At 40.0% G+C, this 15,630-nt stretch overlaps 4 protein-coding genes and 1 non-coding gene across 5 annotated transcripts; 2 read left to right on the forward strand and 3 right to left on the reverse strand. All coding sequences in view use genetic code 12, as the record gives it.

The window, feature by feature from the left end:
- Positions 1-325: 325 nt before the first annotated feature.
- Positions 326-2,043, reverse strand: PDA1 (pyruvate dehydrogenase (acetyl-transferring) subunit E1 alpha). Its single transcript, XM_064917660.1, has one exon. It carries the CDS (start codon positions 1,657-1,659, stop codon positions 463-465), a length of 1,197 nt encoding a protein of 398 aa, XP_064773401.1. The 5' UTR covers positions 1,660-2,043; the 3' UTR covers positions 326-462.
- A 4,102-nt stretch (positions 2,044-6,145) lies between these two features.
- On the forward strand, positions 6,146-8,404 carry CST5 (Cst5p; the record flags this gene model as incomplete). Its single annotated transcript, XM_064915821.1, has 1 exon — positions 6,146-8,404. One exon carries the CDS (start codon positions 6,146-6,148, stop codon positions 8,402-8,404), a length of 2,259 nt encoding a protein of 752 aa, XP_064773402.1.
- A 201-nt stretch (positions 8,405-8,605) lies between these two features.
- Positions 8,606-11,920, reverse strand: RJT20DRAFT_97663 (uncharacterized protein; the record flags this gene model as incomplete). Its single annotated transcript, XM_064921685.1, has 2 exons — positions 8,606-10,969; positions 11,642-11,920. 2 exons carry the CDS (start codon positions 11,918-11,920, stop codon positions 8,606-8,608), a joined length of 2,643 nt encoding a protein of 880 aa, XP_064773403.1.
- A 1,979-nt stretch (positions 11,921-13,899) lies between these two features.
- On the reverse strand, positions 13,900-15,115 carry RJT20DRAFT_130116 (uncharacterized protein). Its single transcript, XM_064917661.1, has 6 exons — positions 14,997-15,115; positions 14,859-14,893; positions 14,690-14,696; positions 14,563-14,614; positions 14,368-14,436; positions 13,900-14,291 (listed from the first exon to the last, which is right to left on the reverse strand). The coding sequence occupies exons 1-6, from the start codon at positions 15,072-15,074 to the stop codon at positions 14,110-14,112; spliced, it is 423 nt and encodes a 140-aa protein (XP_064773404.1). The 5' UTR covers positions 15,075-15,115; the 3' UTR covers positions 13,900-14,109.
- A 394-nt stretch (positions 15,116-15,509) lies between these two features.
- On the forward strand, positions 15,510-15,600 carry RJT20DRAFT_t110. The gene has a single exon. It is a non-coding gene; the product is annotated as a tRNA-Phe (tRNA).
- Positions 15,601-15,630: the final 30 nt, after the last annotated feature.

Consider the following 15,630-nt stretch of genomic DNA (forward strand, 5'->3'; position numbering starts at 1 on the left):
AAGAGAGATGGTTAATGGTGGTAGATGGGAGTGAAGAAGGGGATGTTTGGGATGTTTTGTTGTGGGTAGAGGTTGGTTGGGAGTTGAGAAGTGGTATGTAGTTTTTAGAATACAGATCGGACTAAAATCTATGCAATTGATATGGACTGGAACTGTAATTTTGTGGTAGTCTTGTGGAGTCTTGTGGAGTCTTGTGGAGTCTTGTGGAGTCCCTTGGGTACTATAGATATGGATATTTTACTTTTAATGGTGCTACATCTCTTTATAGTTTATGTCTGTGTACTATTCTCCATTACGAAAGAAGTCTACAATGTCAACGAACAAGTTTCTACTATGTTATGTTATTTTGCATTAATCTAGAAATGAATGAAACGGGCCCGAGTGCCTTTGTTTATGTTCTATATATGTCGGTGGCATATCTGAGGCTTAATGAAACAGTTTTCTATTCGTCTCGTTAATCATTTAGTAAACCTTGTTCAAGAAAGTCTTGTTCTTGAAGTCCCAGGAATCGTCAGAGATTCTTCCTCTCAACACTGGGATCTCGGAACCTGGAACGTAGACATCTTCGAATAAGATGTCCATCTTGGCCTCTGGTGGAGAGTCAGCCTCAGCAGCAGCGACTTGTTCGTCAACGTACTTTCTGGCCTCCTTGTCGTAAGCCTTGATTTCCTCTTCAGTGGCAATCTCCTTGTCCAAGAGAATGGCCTTCAAACCGGCAATTGGATCGTTTCTGGATCTCATGTGTTGGACTTCTTCTCTGGTTCTGTAGGTGGTACCTGGGTCAGACATGGAGTGTCCACCATATCTGTAAGTTTCGTATTCCAAGACCAATGGACCGTTACCTTGAGCAGCCCAGTCCTTGGCGAACTTGGAGGCTTGGTAGGTAGCTAAGACATCCATACCGTTAACCTTCAAACCTGGAATGTACTGTCCTCTCTTGTAGTAGTCGACGATAGCAGAGGATCTGGAAGCAGCAGTACCCATACCGTACTTGTTGTTTTCACAGGCAAAGATACATGGAAGGTTCCAAAGCTTGGCCATGTTGTAGGACTCAAACACTTGACCTTGGTTAGAAGCACCATCACCGTAAAGGGTGAAAGAAGCAGCCTTTTGGCCTCTGTACTTGTGGGAGAAAGCCAAACCAGCACCCAATGGCACTTGGGCACCGACAATACCGTTACCACCGTAGAAACCTGGGGCAAACATGTGCATGGAACCACCCTTACCGTAAGAAACACCGGATCTCTTGCCCATCAACTCACCGAGAACCTCCTTGACGGAAGCACCTCTCATGAAAGCGAAACCGTGACATCTGTATGAGGTGATGACGGTGTCTTCTGGGGTGATGGCGTTTTCAATACCTACAGCGATGGCTTCTTGACCGACAGACAAGTGACAGAAACCTCTGATCTTTTTGGCCTTGTACAAGGCATCGGCGGCCATTTCCATTCTTCTGATGATGATCATGTCCTTGTACATCTTCAACAAGGTTTCCTTTTCGGTGTCGAAGTTCAACTCTGGGACTTCCAAGTTGTAGCCCTCGAAGGAGGAGGCTGGCAACTCGATGGAGATCAAATCGGTTGACGAAGAAGCCAATGATCTTTGGGCGATACGAGACACGGCGGTCAAGGCGCTTGGACGAGCAGTGGTACGAAGCATTTTATGGGACTTTCTGTGACTGCTTTAATGGGAGCTTTTTGGAGAAGCAGATGAGACAAGCAAGTTAACCGATGGATTCGGGTCGATTGATGTCGAGTGAATAAGTGACGATTTGTGACTGGTGATGATGGGAGTTTTTAGGGAGAGCAAACACCACAGAAACAGACGAATTGGCGGGCACGGCGGTTGGCAATTGGCACGGGGGACAAGGCTAACACGGCTACGGGGACCAATTGGCGATTGATGGCAGACTTCTGGCGAACTCTACTATTGGAAAAGAACGGGTTTCCCTTACAGCGGCTAAGGAAAACAGCAGTAAACACGATATTTAAATTTTGGTTACAAACTTTTTCTCATCGATGAAAAGCGAATTTAGCAGCAACGGGAAGGAAGCACCCGGCGGGAAATAGAGAGAGTGAGGGAGAGGAAGTGAGGGAAACAGTGAGAATGAGAGGGAATGAGAGGGAGAACGATGGATAGAGAGAGGGAGAATGGGGGAGTGGGAGTCCGTGCCGCAGTAGATAAGAGGCGAGAGAGTGTGTGAGAGAAGTGAGGAAGTGAGGGAATTGGAGGGTCGTGTGTTGGGTGAGTCGGAGGTAGAGGTCCGTGAAGAATGGTGGGTGGGAGAAAAAGTGGGTGTGAGTGGAGGATGAGTGAGACGGAGGATGGAAACGGAGGAGTAGGAAGACGGACAAGGAAGAAGACGGGTGTTTCTCACTGGCTGAGTTGATAGAGAGTAGTGTATTGAATGTATGTATATAATATGTTGTGTATTATTATGTTGTCTATTATATGTTGTGTAGTAGATGTTTTGTAGTAGATGTTCCTGTATCAAATGTTGTATATTATATGTTATGTATTATATGTTATGTATTATATGTTATGTAGTAGATGTTCCTGTATCAAATGTTGTATATTATATGTTATGTATTATATGTTATGTATTAGATGAGTGTTGCAAAATATATGTTGTACTATATATGTCGTACATCGTACTATATGTTCTACATCATACTATATCTGGTGCATCTCTCTATATACTATGTGCACAGAAAAGAGAAAAAGAGGAGGGAGACGGAGTTTCATTTGCTTTACTAGTAGAGTGTATTGTAACAGAGTGAGCTGGGAATGCAACAGGAGGATGATGGGAGTTTTTCACTGGTTGCTTAATGTTAATGGAGAGTAGTGTAATTGGAAGTGGGTCAAACTGGTTGCTAGCCGGTAATGTAGTGTGTAGTAGTATGTAGTGTGTAGTAGTATGTAGTGTGTAGTAGTATGCAGTACTGTAGATCGTGTATGAGAGTTAACAGTTAACAAGAGTCTCACTGCTCGTTAATGTTGTGTTGCATAGTGTGTTGTACTATATATTGTACAGCACAGTATATAACATGTAAAGAACAGAGGAGACTGGAGTTTCTCACTGGTTGCGTATAGAGTAATGTAAGAGAGTGAGTTTGGGAATGTAAGAGAGTGAGAGGGAAGTGAATTAGCGTGAATTGAAGACAACACAGTATATAACATGTAGAGAACAAGAGGAGGAGACGAGGAGGAGACGGAGACTCACTGGTAGCTTAATAGAGAGTACCGTAATAGGAATTGCATCTAACGGTTGCTAGTAGGTAACGTAGTGTATCAGAAGCAAGTAACTTGTGCTATACAGTGTAAAGAGTGTGAACAAGTGGGTCTCATGTTCGTTATTAATAGGGGTATCATATATGGGTTGTACAGTATGTTAGTATATCTTATTGTAAAGACATCTATTTGAGTAAATGTTATTTTCCATTTCTTATCTGTGCACTTGACTATCCAAAGGCTGTTGTATGGAAGAATACCCAATAAATGTTCAGTGTATGTTATACTTTTGAACTTATGTGCCTACAGATATGTAAAATGCATGTTATTAAGACGTCGTAAAGGAGTGTTATACACTAATTGTCGAAGAGTGAACTTGACAATACTACTCGCTGGTAAAGTATGTATAAAACGAGTGAGACGAGGTCTCGCTGATAATTAGCAGTAATGCTGTGTATCAAGTGTATCAAATGTGTTGTAAAGTGTGTTGTATTCTACTTATATTTTACCTTGTGGATTACTCTCTGTCAGTCTTGTAGAATATTGCATTTTATCTCATAGGGATCTTGTTCTATTGCTTTTCAGTCCCGTAGTCTGTAGAGTGCCTGTCTTTGGTGTCATTCGTATGCTCTCATAGCATTTCAGCAAACCCACGTATACGCATGTTCTATTTTAACGGAGCCACTTAACAATGCCCCACCGACAAGTATAATTCAAATATCATTTTTGATAGCAGTCTGTATTTCTATAAGTTGTCTCCGCTATGTTTATTGTGTTATTCATTCAAGTCAACTTTCAATATGGTAGTTTGCTCTCTATGTTACCTTTTCGCAACCTTTCGGCAACCACCACGGGTCGTTCGTTTCTATTACTCTACTTCCGAGACATATGACTATTCCTATAGTTAGCCATCTTATTCACAACGTGTCAATTCCCCCTGTCCCCATTTTAGTAAGCATATCTTCCCTGACCGTCGCCTTAACCATCACCTTGACCCTTGCTCAGTGGATAGCGATCCTGAGTGGAGGGACTGCGGTTTAGAGAGGGGCGTATGCGTATGTATGTACATGTATGTACATGTATCTCATATGTACATCTTAAGATAGATGCGTGTGTCTACGAATTTTAACCAGTTCTGCATTGCATTCGTAGGCATCGATAAGCTTCGACATTGTTCTCTGTAACTCTAATTATGTATCCACTAACATGCCACAGACTAGGTACACTTAGGGTCCATTCGTGGTTAAAACTGTTGGTGTTAGCACTACAGGCTGCTATTGTATTTGCTCTCAGGCTTGACCAAACCAATACAACCCCACCGCTCCTCAGTGCTGAACCTTCTCCGGACGGATACTACGGCCGTACCATGACTTCGGTGCCTCTAACTCATATTCTACCCTTGTTCAAATAGCTTTATTTCCGAATTTGCCGATTTAAAATTCCCAAGTTTCACCGCAAATCCGCGGCATCACTTCATTCGCAAATCGCACACGAATACCATCTGTCCGCTTAAATGTTTAAGCACCTATACTGATCGAACTCTCCCGGAAAAGCTCTTAACAATCCCGTTAGTTAGTTTACATTTTGAAGAAGTTGTATACGACTACAGAGACCACCCACCATCAGAATGGATATGAAATTGACGAACCCAGATAATATGAACAAGGACGATCGACGTTTACATGCAGCGGGTTGTAATGCATTGGAACTTTAGGCGAACTTCAAGTTGCTTCTTGGTGATTTGTGCATTGATGATGTTTCTTGTTTCCTTGATCTACTAAGTTTAAGAGAATACGTCGCCCTCCAATACGCTAAAGAGCCAATTAATAAAATATTAATATCTTTTGCTGCAAAGGTGTTGAATGAATCGCGAAAAGAGGTGAGAGGTTTTTTTTTACCACTGATAGTAATTTGCCAAGTTTTTCATTCAAAATTTAACTTGCCAACTGCCCTGGTTCAAAGCAACTAAAAAGAAATTCTACTCAATCCAAATATTTGAGATTTGGAAGTTTTATTGAAGGAACTAAATCACTGCTATTTAATTTAATGAGCTTTTAATAGTATAGGTGGTGCCTAATAAGGCACACTGTGTATGTGGAGATTATGTGAATTGAAATTAAAGCGTTCAAAAATAATTTTAGCCTCATAATCGAATTATTCCAAAGGGCTAGGAGAATTCTCTAATCTTTCCCATTATTCCATCAAATAAGAAAGGATATCGAATAAGGGATGGTGATTTCAAAGTGTCATATGTATCTTCAGTTCTTGAACTCCACCATTTAACTATTGCTAATATTATCTTTTGGGAGATAACTTACGGGATTTATATCGTTATCCTTTTTTGTTATCCATCCAACACTAATATCAACCCATCTCAGCTAATAGAAGATATTCACATCTGTTTGAAATAGATCCGTTTGAGATAACGTTTCTATCTACCTCCTTATCTACCCCCTTCCTCCACAAAAATAATATCAAAGAAACCCCACAGTTCACGAACTACTGCTGTCCCAGTTAAAATTGAACGAATCTACTCTGCTCGATCCACACCCCCAATTTTTATCATTCCCATGCCAATATCTACAACGTTCACCCGTTGCCTTACTCTACAATCCGTCCCTCGTCACGTATCTAATCACATCTCCTGTTAAGGAAATCGAGCCGCAGCTTTTGACACACACATAATTATTTTTGATTAACACATAATTATTTTTGATTATTTTTATGGTTATTTTCCAGAATACGGGGTATTGCAAAATTAACGATTACGATAGACACAATGGCGTATCTTGCACCCATAATTCTGAAACAAGAACAAACGGCGAGATCAGATCATCTATATAACTCGAGGAAAAACGTCGATCTTTGCTAGAGAAATTCTTCCTAATATGGTGAAGGAAATACCAAATTAATTATGGTTCGCACCAAGGTTCAAGCTCAATCAAGGGCTCTTCCCGGGGTATTTGCTTCTCCATCACCAGAGAGTCGTGGAAGGAAATGGAGAGAGAAGCTACTTACTTCTAAGGGTATCAATGGGATTAGAAGCAACAAGAAAACATCGCCTTTTCCTTTTGTAGATGATGATCTAACACCATTTTCAGACTCGGAATACCCTAATTCTTCATCTTCATATTTACCTACCCTTCGGAGTGGCCTGCCCCTAGCTGAACCACCTTCGAGCCAAACGTTTACGTCTCCTTCTTCGAAATTGTTGGAGTCTCCCATGCCAAAAACTCCCACAATGAGGGCTGATACAGAGAATCCCCTTTTTACAACACCGAAGAGGCAGATTAAGCTGCAAAATTCGTCATCAGCGTCATCTTGGAACTCATTGGGAACGATCCCTCGTTCCATGGGCTCCTCTAATGACAGTACCCCTGAACATGTTCCTATCTCGATATTTGGGAGACCTTCCACGGAACCGGACTCCTATTTCGATGGAAACCTCAAAGGCACTTCAAGAAGGAGGAAATCGGAGTTGAAAGGAAATGATTCTAGCTCCGATTCACTGTTGAAAGAAATTAGTGAAAAATTGATGAACCCAAACAGAGGGCCAAGAGTCAAGCCTTTCATCTTTGTAAGAACTAGGAATAGCAATTCTGGCGCCGCTAGGAGCACTACCGTTGCATCAACTACTAAAATTGCTCAAAAGTGTCAGATATGTGGGGAACTCTTGAAATCAACACTTCAGAATGAGAAGCTCATAACTTTACTATGTGGTGATACGATCCATGGTGAATGCTACGATGTCACTATTGACTTCGAATTTGAAAATGCCTTGGATCAAAATGATATTGCAACTACTAGTTCCATTCAAAAATGCATAGATGTCATAGTGCCAAATTGTAAAGGACCCGTATGCTCTAAGGCAACGACAGCTTCTAAACTTGTACCTGTCAATATTGAAATATTGGAAAGAAAGATTCTTGACAAGCAGAAGTCTTATCAAAAGTCATCAGTACCTGCCCGGAATAGTAATATTCTAGCACTAAGTTCAACTTTGGAAAAGCCTATTATATTGCCTGAGAAACAGAGCCAGCATCGTACAGCACGTGTTGCAATTGACCTGCTTCTTCTGTCTCTGGAACTCCAATCTTGTATCGCTAGATACTCCTCTATTAAAAGTGGACATGGATCTGGCAACATATCTCTTCCATCGTTGAACTTGGGAAGCAACCAGAGCATTTATAGAACAGCAGGTAATCCCCGGTACTCTTTCTCAAGATCTCCATCACCTACTATCAGTATAAACACTATCCAAACTTCAAGTCTTTGGGTAAAAACGCACGGAAATATGTCTCTTGACAGTGTTAGAAACCACTTCATCAAGTACTTGTTAGAACACTGTAGCTCCTTCAGTTTAACAGACTTGTTGAAACTAGGTACTCTTCGACTAGCTGACTACCTTCTTGTCAGCTATGACGGACCAACTAAGGAAAGCTTTACTAGCAAAACAGTGTACCTTTTCGAGAATTACATTATTATCTGGAATATCTCTGAGGAACTCTTTCTATTCCGCTTGGAAGATTTGGAAGTATGCATTTCTCTTCCATCCATGCTACGGATCTCCAGAAATAGCAAGAATGCAGCCATTCAAAACATTTGGCTTAGTTCTGATATCGGTACCATAATAGAGAAGTGGGTGATTGCAACTTCCGATTTCCGCTTCAACTTTCCAGTTGAACTCTTGACATCTACGATGATATTACCTAGTTTGACATCGTCAGATACGATAGAATCTGAAAGATCGACTGAAAATGAAGCGAAATCGCTAGACGTTGCCGTAGTTCTAAAGAATATTTCTCAGCAGGTGAAGAACGACGTTGTATTGAATAAGAAACAAATTACGGTGGATTTAATTTCCGAAGAACAAGAAGAAGACGACGAAGCAGAAGAAGAAGTATGGAATATACCAAATTCTGTGAAAGGGAAGAGTCTAAAATTAGAAAAGTATGACTCTTCAGATCTGGATAGCGACTCGGATTATGAAGTTATTAGAAACATTTCTCAAGGTATGGAACAGCAGCAACTTCACATCAGTAGTGACAAAATAGATGAATTGTTCAAGAAACGAGAAGCTGAACCTGAAGGAAGCCACTCTCACACAACAGAGGTGATTTCAGAATCAGATGAAGACTCCGATACAGAAATTATACAATCTTTATTAAAATAGAAAAATCTTTCTTCGCCACGTCCTTCGAAAGAATGGAATGAGCTCATGAATCATATCGATAATGCCCTATCTCTTACGACCTCAACATAATTAATACAATGGAAGGTTCAATTTAATGCTTCCGTGCCCATCCTACAATTTTTCATTTTCAATTATCCTATCGCATGCTTCAATTCTATTAATAATTAAACTTTTTGAATGCTAATGAGATTTAGCAAATCGATCTATCTCGCATAAGATCTTCCCTGTCCAAATCTCCCTTTCTTGTCTAGACCGCGTCATGAATACAATGCTTTTACCTGTAAACCCCAACTTTCCAATCAATTTGGTCAATCCTGGATTCTTTTGAGTACTATTCCGAAGTGAAACATCTGTTTTGAAACTAGAATCATAACTGGAAATTGCCTTTTCACGCCCCGTAATTTTTCTCTTTCTGCCAAACCATAAAGTGAAGCATCTCATTGCTTCTTCGTCCGATGACTTCCATCCATCCGCATAGAGTCGAGGTAAACTGTGGCGCCCAGGTGACCTTGGATCAACATCCTTCTGTCTATTCAATAAGTCAAGCTCAGTAGATGTTCCTGAGTATATGTAGCAAGTGGATATAGGAATTGTTAGATAATGCTCGAATAGGGAATTATCTTTCCAAACTCCCGTAGCTTTTGACCTTTTGAATAAAGAATAAAGAATGATAAAACCTGGACACAAAATAACAAAAAACTTATTGAAATTGGCATGCTTTTTGCTTTTCTGGTATAAATATCCACTCATAAGAATGCATTTTTTCATGGCAACGGATTCAATACTATGTATCCTTGGATCCGCAACTGAATGCTGATATTCAAGATTGTTTAACTCAAAGTTGAAGTTAGAATCCACGAACTCTGGGATATTTAATACATTTTGGTTCAGATTTCTTACTAGCAATAACCTTCTCAAATCTGATTGCTGTCTCAAACTCCAATATTGAGCTATTGCAGATAATTTCAGAACCCATTGGTCTCTTATAAACCTATTAGGAGCTTGCAACTTTACCACACTTCCGTTCATCATTTCAATTTCGAATGCTGACTCTATTATATTTTTATCGTCAGCAAGAGAAGTATCTGAATACCAGAAGTAACAGAGCAAAACTTTCTGGGTCTTAGTTAATTGAGTATGAGGAACTGCTCTGATCTCTTTCACGAGACAAAGATCAATTATGGCTTCTGCCTTTACAACTTGTTGCGCCCGTCTTTCTAATTCCGACAACGCTAATTCATCATGGTGATGAAAAGAATCTTTGTTTAACCATGAGATATGACCGTCTTTATTTACAGGGTATGGTGAATGCTCGTATATCTCACTTTGATCGTCTTCCAAACCAGCCAGACTTTTGGGGTCGCGAGTAGGAGGAATTGCTCTATAATATTTGGTGAAAAACAAGATCAGATCGCAAGTGTAGAAGTACAGAACTTTATAAAAAGTTCTGAGAAGAGACTTTGACTTCCCCGATGTGTTCGATAACCTGGAAAGAAATCCTTCTATTGGAATAGGCTCCTCGTGGATAGTCCCAGTAGCTGAACTCGAAACTACTGAGGAATTTCCTATGCGTCTAAATTCTAGAAAATGCTGTCCTGACAAAAGTTGATTTTGGATGAAGAATATCTCACTATTGTTTAGTGCCCATTCTAAGCGGTCGTATCTTCGAAAGCAGAACCAGTTTGTGTGGTTCAAAAATTCAAGAACCTCATTACTTTGATTATCAAGGATCGTACGAATACACTCTTTTATATATGTAATGAGCGGACTGTATTCGACGGAGTATCCGTGTTCCAATTGGGATATCTCCATGTTTGAACTTGGTTCCAAGGACTTCGCAAGAATCAGTTCTGGAACCTTAATCCTAATAGACACGTTCAACTCTGGAAGGAAAACTCGAAAATACGGTTCCATGACATCTCCGAGGGCTTGCTTAATAAAATGTAACCACCTGAATGCGGAGAGTTGGTCATGGCATTTAAGAATATATCCAAATATCTCACCCTTCTGTGGTACAGAGATGGATATAGACTTGTCAAGCTCACTATAAAACTGAGCATTGACATCTTTAGACAACCTGAAATTAACTTCTGGAACGCTCTTGGTGTCATGAGTAACCAGATGTATGTCGTAGAACTGCAATGCCAAAGGTTCTATCTTGTTATCAGTCTTCCTTAGTACTACATAGTGTTCTTTCCAATTTTCGTAGGTTCTATTAGAGCAGGGGTCGTCCTCTGTGAACCGGGTAGCATTCAGCGTAAGAATCTTAGTCATAATTAACATCTTTTCAATTCTAAGGACCTCCCCAACGCTGTACTTCTGCAAGACTGCATTGTAGATACGCAGCCTTAAGTCATTACTACTCTTCTTGGCTCGGCCCTTGGATGTTGTAGCGAAGTGACGAAGCTTCCGTACGAATCGCGAATGCTCTCTCTCAGCCAAAACAAAGTCGTCTGCTACTAAACCAACTGGCTCTGGTGCAGACAACCTTATTCGTCTAGATGACTTAATAGAGGATCTGATACTGGGTGCTGCACCCTCATTCTCTTTAAGACGCGGAAAGCTTTCTTTGCTGTACATGTTTATAACTCTCAAATCAGGCGGAGGCTCGTTTCTAAGTTTCTCTTGTACGCTGTCAACTGAGCCCATTGAACTTGTTGTACGAATGCTTGCTTTCGTGTTGAAATATTTACGAACCGGCGTATTTAAATCCATATTGACAAAGTAATTGTCTAAAAGCGATCTTCTGGCCATGGACTCGTCTGAAGTTACATTTGTTACGTTTAGATGTGAATCGTACAGTGCTTGGGAATGTCCAGTGACATCATTTACCCTGCTGAATAGTATACTTTCAGACATAGACTCCGAATCCAGAGGCATTAACCTTACGACAGACTGTCTTGGGTTGAGTTGGTTGTCCGTGGTGGAGTCTTTCATTGGTAAGACTGGAAGTTTTCCACGTGGAACGGTTGTGATCTTGACATTCTTGGTCCTTTTCTTCTTGCTGTTAATTGTAGATCCGTCATTAGCATTTTTCTCTACAGATGATCTCGCTATCTTAGTTCTTTCCAGCACATCGGTGGCAGAATCATTATAACCATTCAAGTCTTCCCGTAACGTCTCTACAGCGATGCGTCCGTAGCCTCTCTTATTCGTCTCTGAGAAGATGTTGAAGCCACCTTCTTCTGTTTCAACGTGGCCATAGTCTTCATCAACCTTGAGGTTTGATGCCGAGCGAATACTACTACTGATGGTCTTTGTAGCCGAGCGGAACTTGGATCGTACCGTATTCTTAGCAAAGTGGGAAGTTGCCGATAAGAAGCCAGGGCCCAGGTCCTTCAGCCAGATGTCGGGGAGTCTTCCTAGGAGGAGTACTTTGGCATAGTGGGAGATGGACTCACTCGAGGCGTATGTCAAGCGGAAGGCGGTGAATGACGCTCTTGGTATGGAGAAGGTGGTTGTGGTGTTATTGTTATTGGGTCTGTTTTCATCCATTGGCACTGGTGGAAGGAGAACTTGTGGGGTGTAGCTAGTGGGTGGTAGGAAGGAGCATTGGGAGAAAGAATATGACAGTTAGAGACGATGAAATGGAGGGAACGTGAAGGCCAAGGACGGGAAATGAGGTCCAAGGTGTTAAAAGAAAGACAACGAAGATGAAGATGAAAATGAAGACAAAGCCTATCAATGATCCCAGATAAAAGATAAAGAGAACAATTCAATGGTATCAAATGAATTCAGTAATCGAGTCAAATGAATTCTGTAATTGACAGCGTCAAATGAAATGATTGAGGACAAGTTCTGGAGAAAAGGAAGGAGGACAGTTAAAACCTTAAAGGAACTATAGCTTCCAACCTATCAGAAGGTTGTCTCAAGTTCTAGATTGTTGTAAACAAAATGTACAGTTAACAAGTGACTGTAAATGACTGTAAACGACTGTAAATGACTGAATAAATATAATACTAGTAGTTATTATGTCACTTATTATGCCTCTTATACAATAATACCAATAATACTAATAAATAGTATCACCAACACTACCAATACTACCAACACTTAAATAATATCACCAACTCTAATAAATAATATCAAACTATCAAAAGAAGTAACCAGCAACAACCAAAAGGAAGAAGCAACAAGAAAAAAAAATGAAAGATCACCAACTCAACAATAAAACATGCAAGAGAAAAGAATAAAGACGCAACAGACGCGATGATAAACAGCAGCAGGAGACAAGCCACCGAAAAAAGAATAACAATCAACGTTCACTTACTGCAAAGGGAATCATTCGTTTTTCCCCATTATACAACAGTCTATATTATCTCTCATTAGATAGTGGGCAGGCTTACTTAAACCCAATACGTAGTTGATAGGAATATACATCTACCTTAAAAAAATACTTTATCAAAACGGTGAAGGTGAAGAAAGATTAACAAAGGAATGAAGGAACAAAGGAACGAGGCGAAGGTAAGAAAGAGGGTTTCCATTAGCGAACGAGCATCGAAGGTGGTTATTTGCATGTGAGGAAGGAGTGTTTTAGTGAGTTAGAAGACAGAGAGTGAAAGAGACTGGAGGAAAGTTATGTTGGTAACGGTGATGGTGATAGAATGATGGGTTATGGAGAGTTGGAGTGATGGCAGTTATGGAAGTTATAGAATGACAATGCTATATATGATGATAGAAAGGTCTAATGAGTAGTTAACAAACAAATTAAGTAATTAAGTTGGTAGATGAAAGCTATGAGTAATTAACCATCACGTTAATTGACGTAGACGATATGTTTAATCAACATTAAGAGATCCAAGAAGATAAGAAGCTAAGTGGTGGGGTTGATAGTGAAACAACTAATGATGTTCCATGGAATTGATATTGATGTTGAGATACTACTGATAAGAAGAGAAGGACCCTATTTGAAAAAAGAGGATTCTCCATTGTTAATTTAGCAATTTAGTCGTTATAATGAGGTTCAACCTGAAAGGATTGATAAGGTGCAAGGCTCTAAAAGCCTTCTTATCTACGAGTTCAATAAAGATTGAATTAAGAAGTTATTCTTCATATTTATTAATTTCTTCAAATTCGTTGATAAAACTGAGGAATATCAGAAATATCAGAAAGATTACCACTGGGATGCATTATGTTATGTTATGATGTAATACAAATCGCCTTCAATTAGATATCGTAACATTTTCATTGATGAACAGTGCCTGAATCCAGGATACACATCAACAGAATGATTAAGATAAGGAACCCACTTGGCAGTAATTACATCCTCTCTGCGAATCTGATCCACTTGAGTCGATGATAATTACCCCGGATTCCATCATTATATCTGCCATTACCATTATCATCACTGCATTGATGGTTACCAACATTGGCCATTCCTGGAATCACTGGGAAGACCACGAACTCTCTTGAATTCAATACTCTCTTATCTAAAATATCATTCTACCATAAAAGACATTCATCTACATCGCTAACCATCCTTCTATTCAAATTCTTTACACTCTTTATATTGAAGAAGTTACTGACTTTTTACAGAGGATTGTACTACTACATAACTCACGTATGATACTCATATTGTTCCTCGCACAAGGCGTAAACTTTCACAACCACGAACAGGGCTTCCTTCTTCACGATTGAAATCCTCTATGTATACACAAGAAGCCCTTTCGAATGTGTCCCAACATCTAAATGATATCCTCGTCGTTGATACCAATGGAGATTCCTTCGGGGTTCATGTTTTCTGGTGGAGAGATACTTGGAATGGCCTCCAATCCGATGTAAACCAAGCCAGCAATGAAAATCAAGAGTGCAGCTATCACTCTGAAGACACTTGCCCCATTGATACTCACACCAATCAAGGTGTAGACTGACTACGTTAGTAACTCAACGAGTGGAATGAACTGATTGAACTCAATGAACATAATTGACTGAAAAATACGTACAAACTCCTCGCCCAATGAACGAGAAAAGGAAAGAACCATAAGCATAAGCTTCGGCTGGCACTCTGAATTCTATCAACTTGTTAGTAACAATGACGATAACGAAAACCTGATCTAAGATCTATGAATAGCATTCCACCCAACCTTCAACCTCATCCTCAACTTCAAATCTCAAATCTTTGCTTCAAAGATACATACCTAGTAATCCTATAACGAATCCAAATCCAATGATGTATAATCCTACAAGGAACTTATATTTGTTAGTATGAAAGTTCTGCAATTGACTTCATTTAATTCCCCATATTGAAAACACTCAGATACTTACCGAATGTCTGAAAAGTTAGTAAAAGCTACTCGATTAATATAATACAACAAAGGACCCACTCTTTCAATTCCTTTCAACTCCTATTCTTTCAATTTCAACTCAATTGACACGCAATTGACACGCAATTGACACACAATTGAACCCTTTATCTTCTTTCCTTCATACGTACATTCCACTGAACAATTGTGACAACCCTGCCAACACCTATACCTTCTTGTTAGTAGCAATCTTCTCCAATTGTGTGAACAAGCCTTGTTCGCTGAAAACTCCACAATTCTACATCCCACATATATCACTCTAAACTTACAGATAATCCTGAGACCGCTAAGTTCGTAAGACGAAACACATTGTTAAGATCCAGGCCACTGATCAGATCCAAGCTCATTTTGTTCTTTTGACGTCTTTATATCGTTGGTGGTTGAATACCTTAAGCTTATCTCTAAAGACACGCTTTCTTATATTTCAGAGTTGTATGCTTTTAAGGTACGTGCCGCCGTACAGTGTACACACCCCCCTTAATCGGGAACCGGTAAGAGAGAGAACCGAGGGTGGATAGTCGTAATTGCAAAATAGGGTGGAATCTGGAGCTACCAACGGTGAATGGTTGGATATTCTTGATTAAAGGTAAAGTTTTGGGGGTAGATGAGCGGTTCAGGCATCCCAAGGGACCGCTTTAACAACAGCAAACAACTTCAAAGACTCATTCTCCACAATTTAAACAGAAAATATCACATATTAGTCAAATTTTATATACTCACGTGATTAGTAACGTGACTCATCAGATGCGCACCCTCTTTTTAAACTTTCCTTTTACAAATATGCGGTTTTAGCTCAGTTGGGAGAGCGTCAGACTGAAGAGATTCAGTCACAGTTTAATCTGAAGGTCCTGTGTTCGATCCACAGAAATCGCATTTTTTTGATTCTTTTATGTCCAAGATTAC

Source organism: Scheffersomyces xylosifermentans (genome assembly GCF_036884685.1).
Source record: "Scheffersomyces xylosifermentans strain CBS 12540 chromosome Unknown RJT20scaffold_6, whole genome shotgun sequence".
NCBI lineage: Eukaryota > Fungi > Ascomycota > Pichiomycetes > Serinales > Debaryomycetaceae > Scheffersomyces > Scheffersomyces xylosifermentans.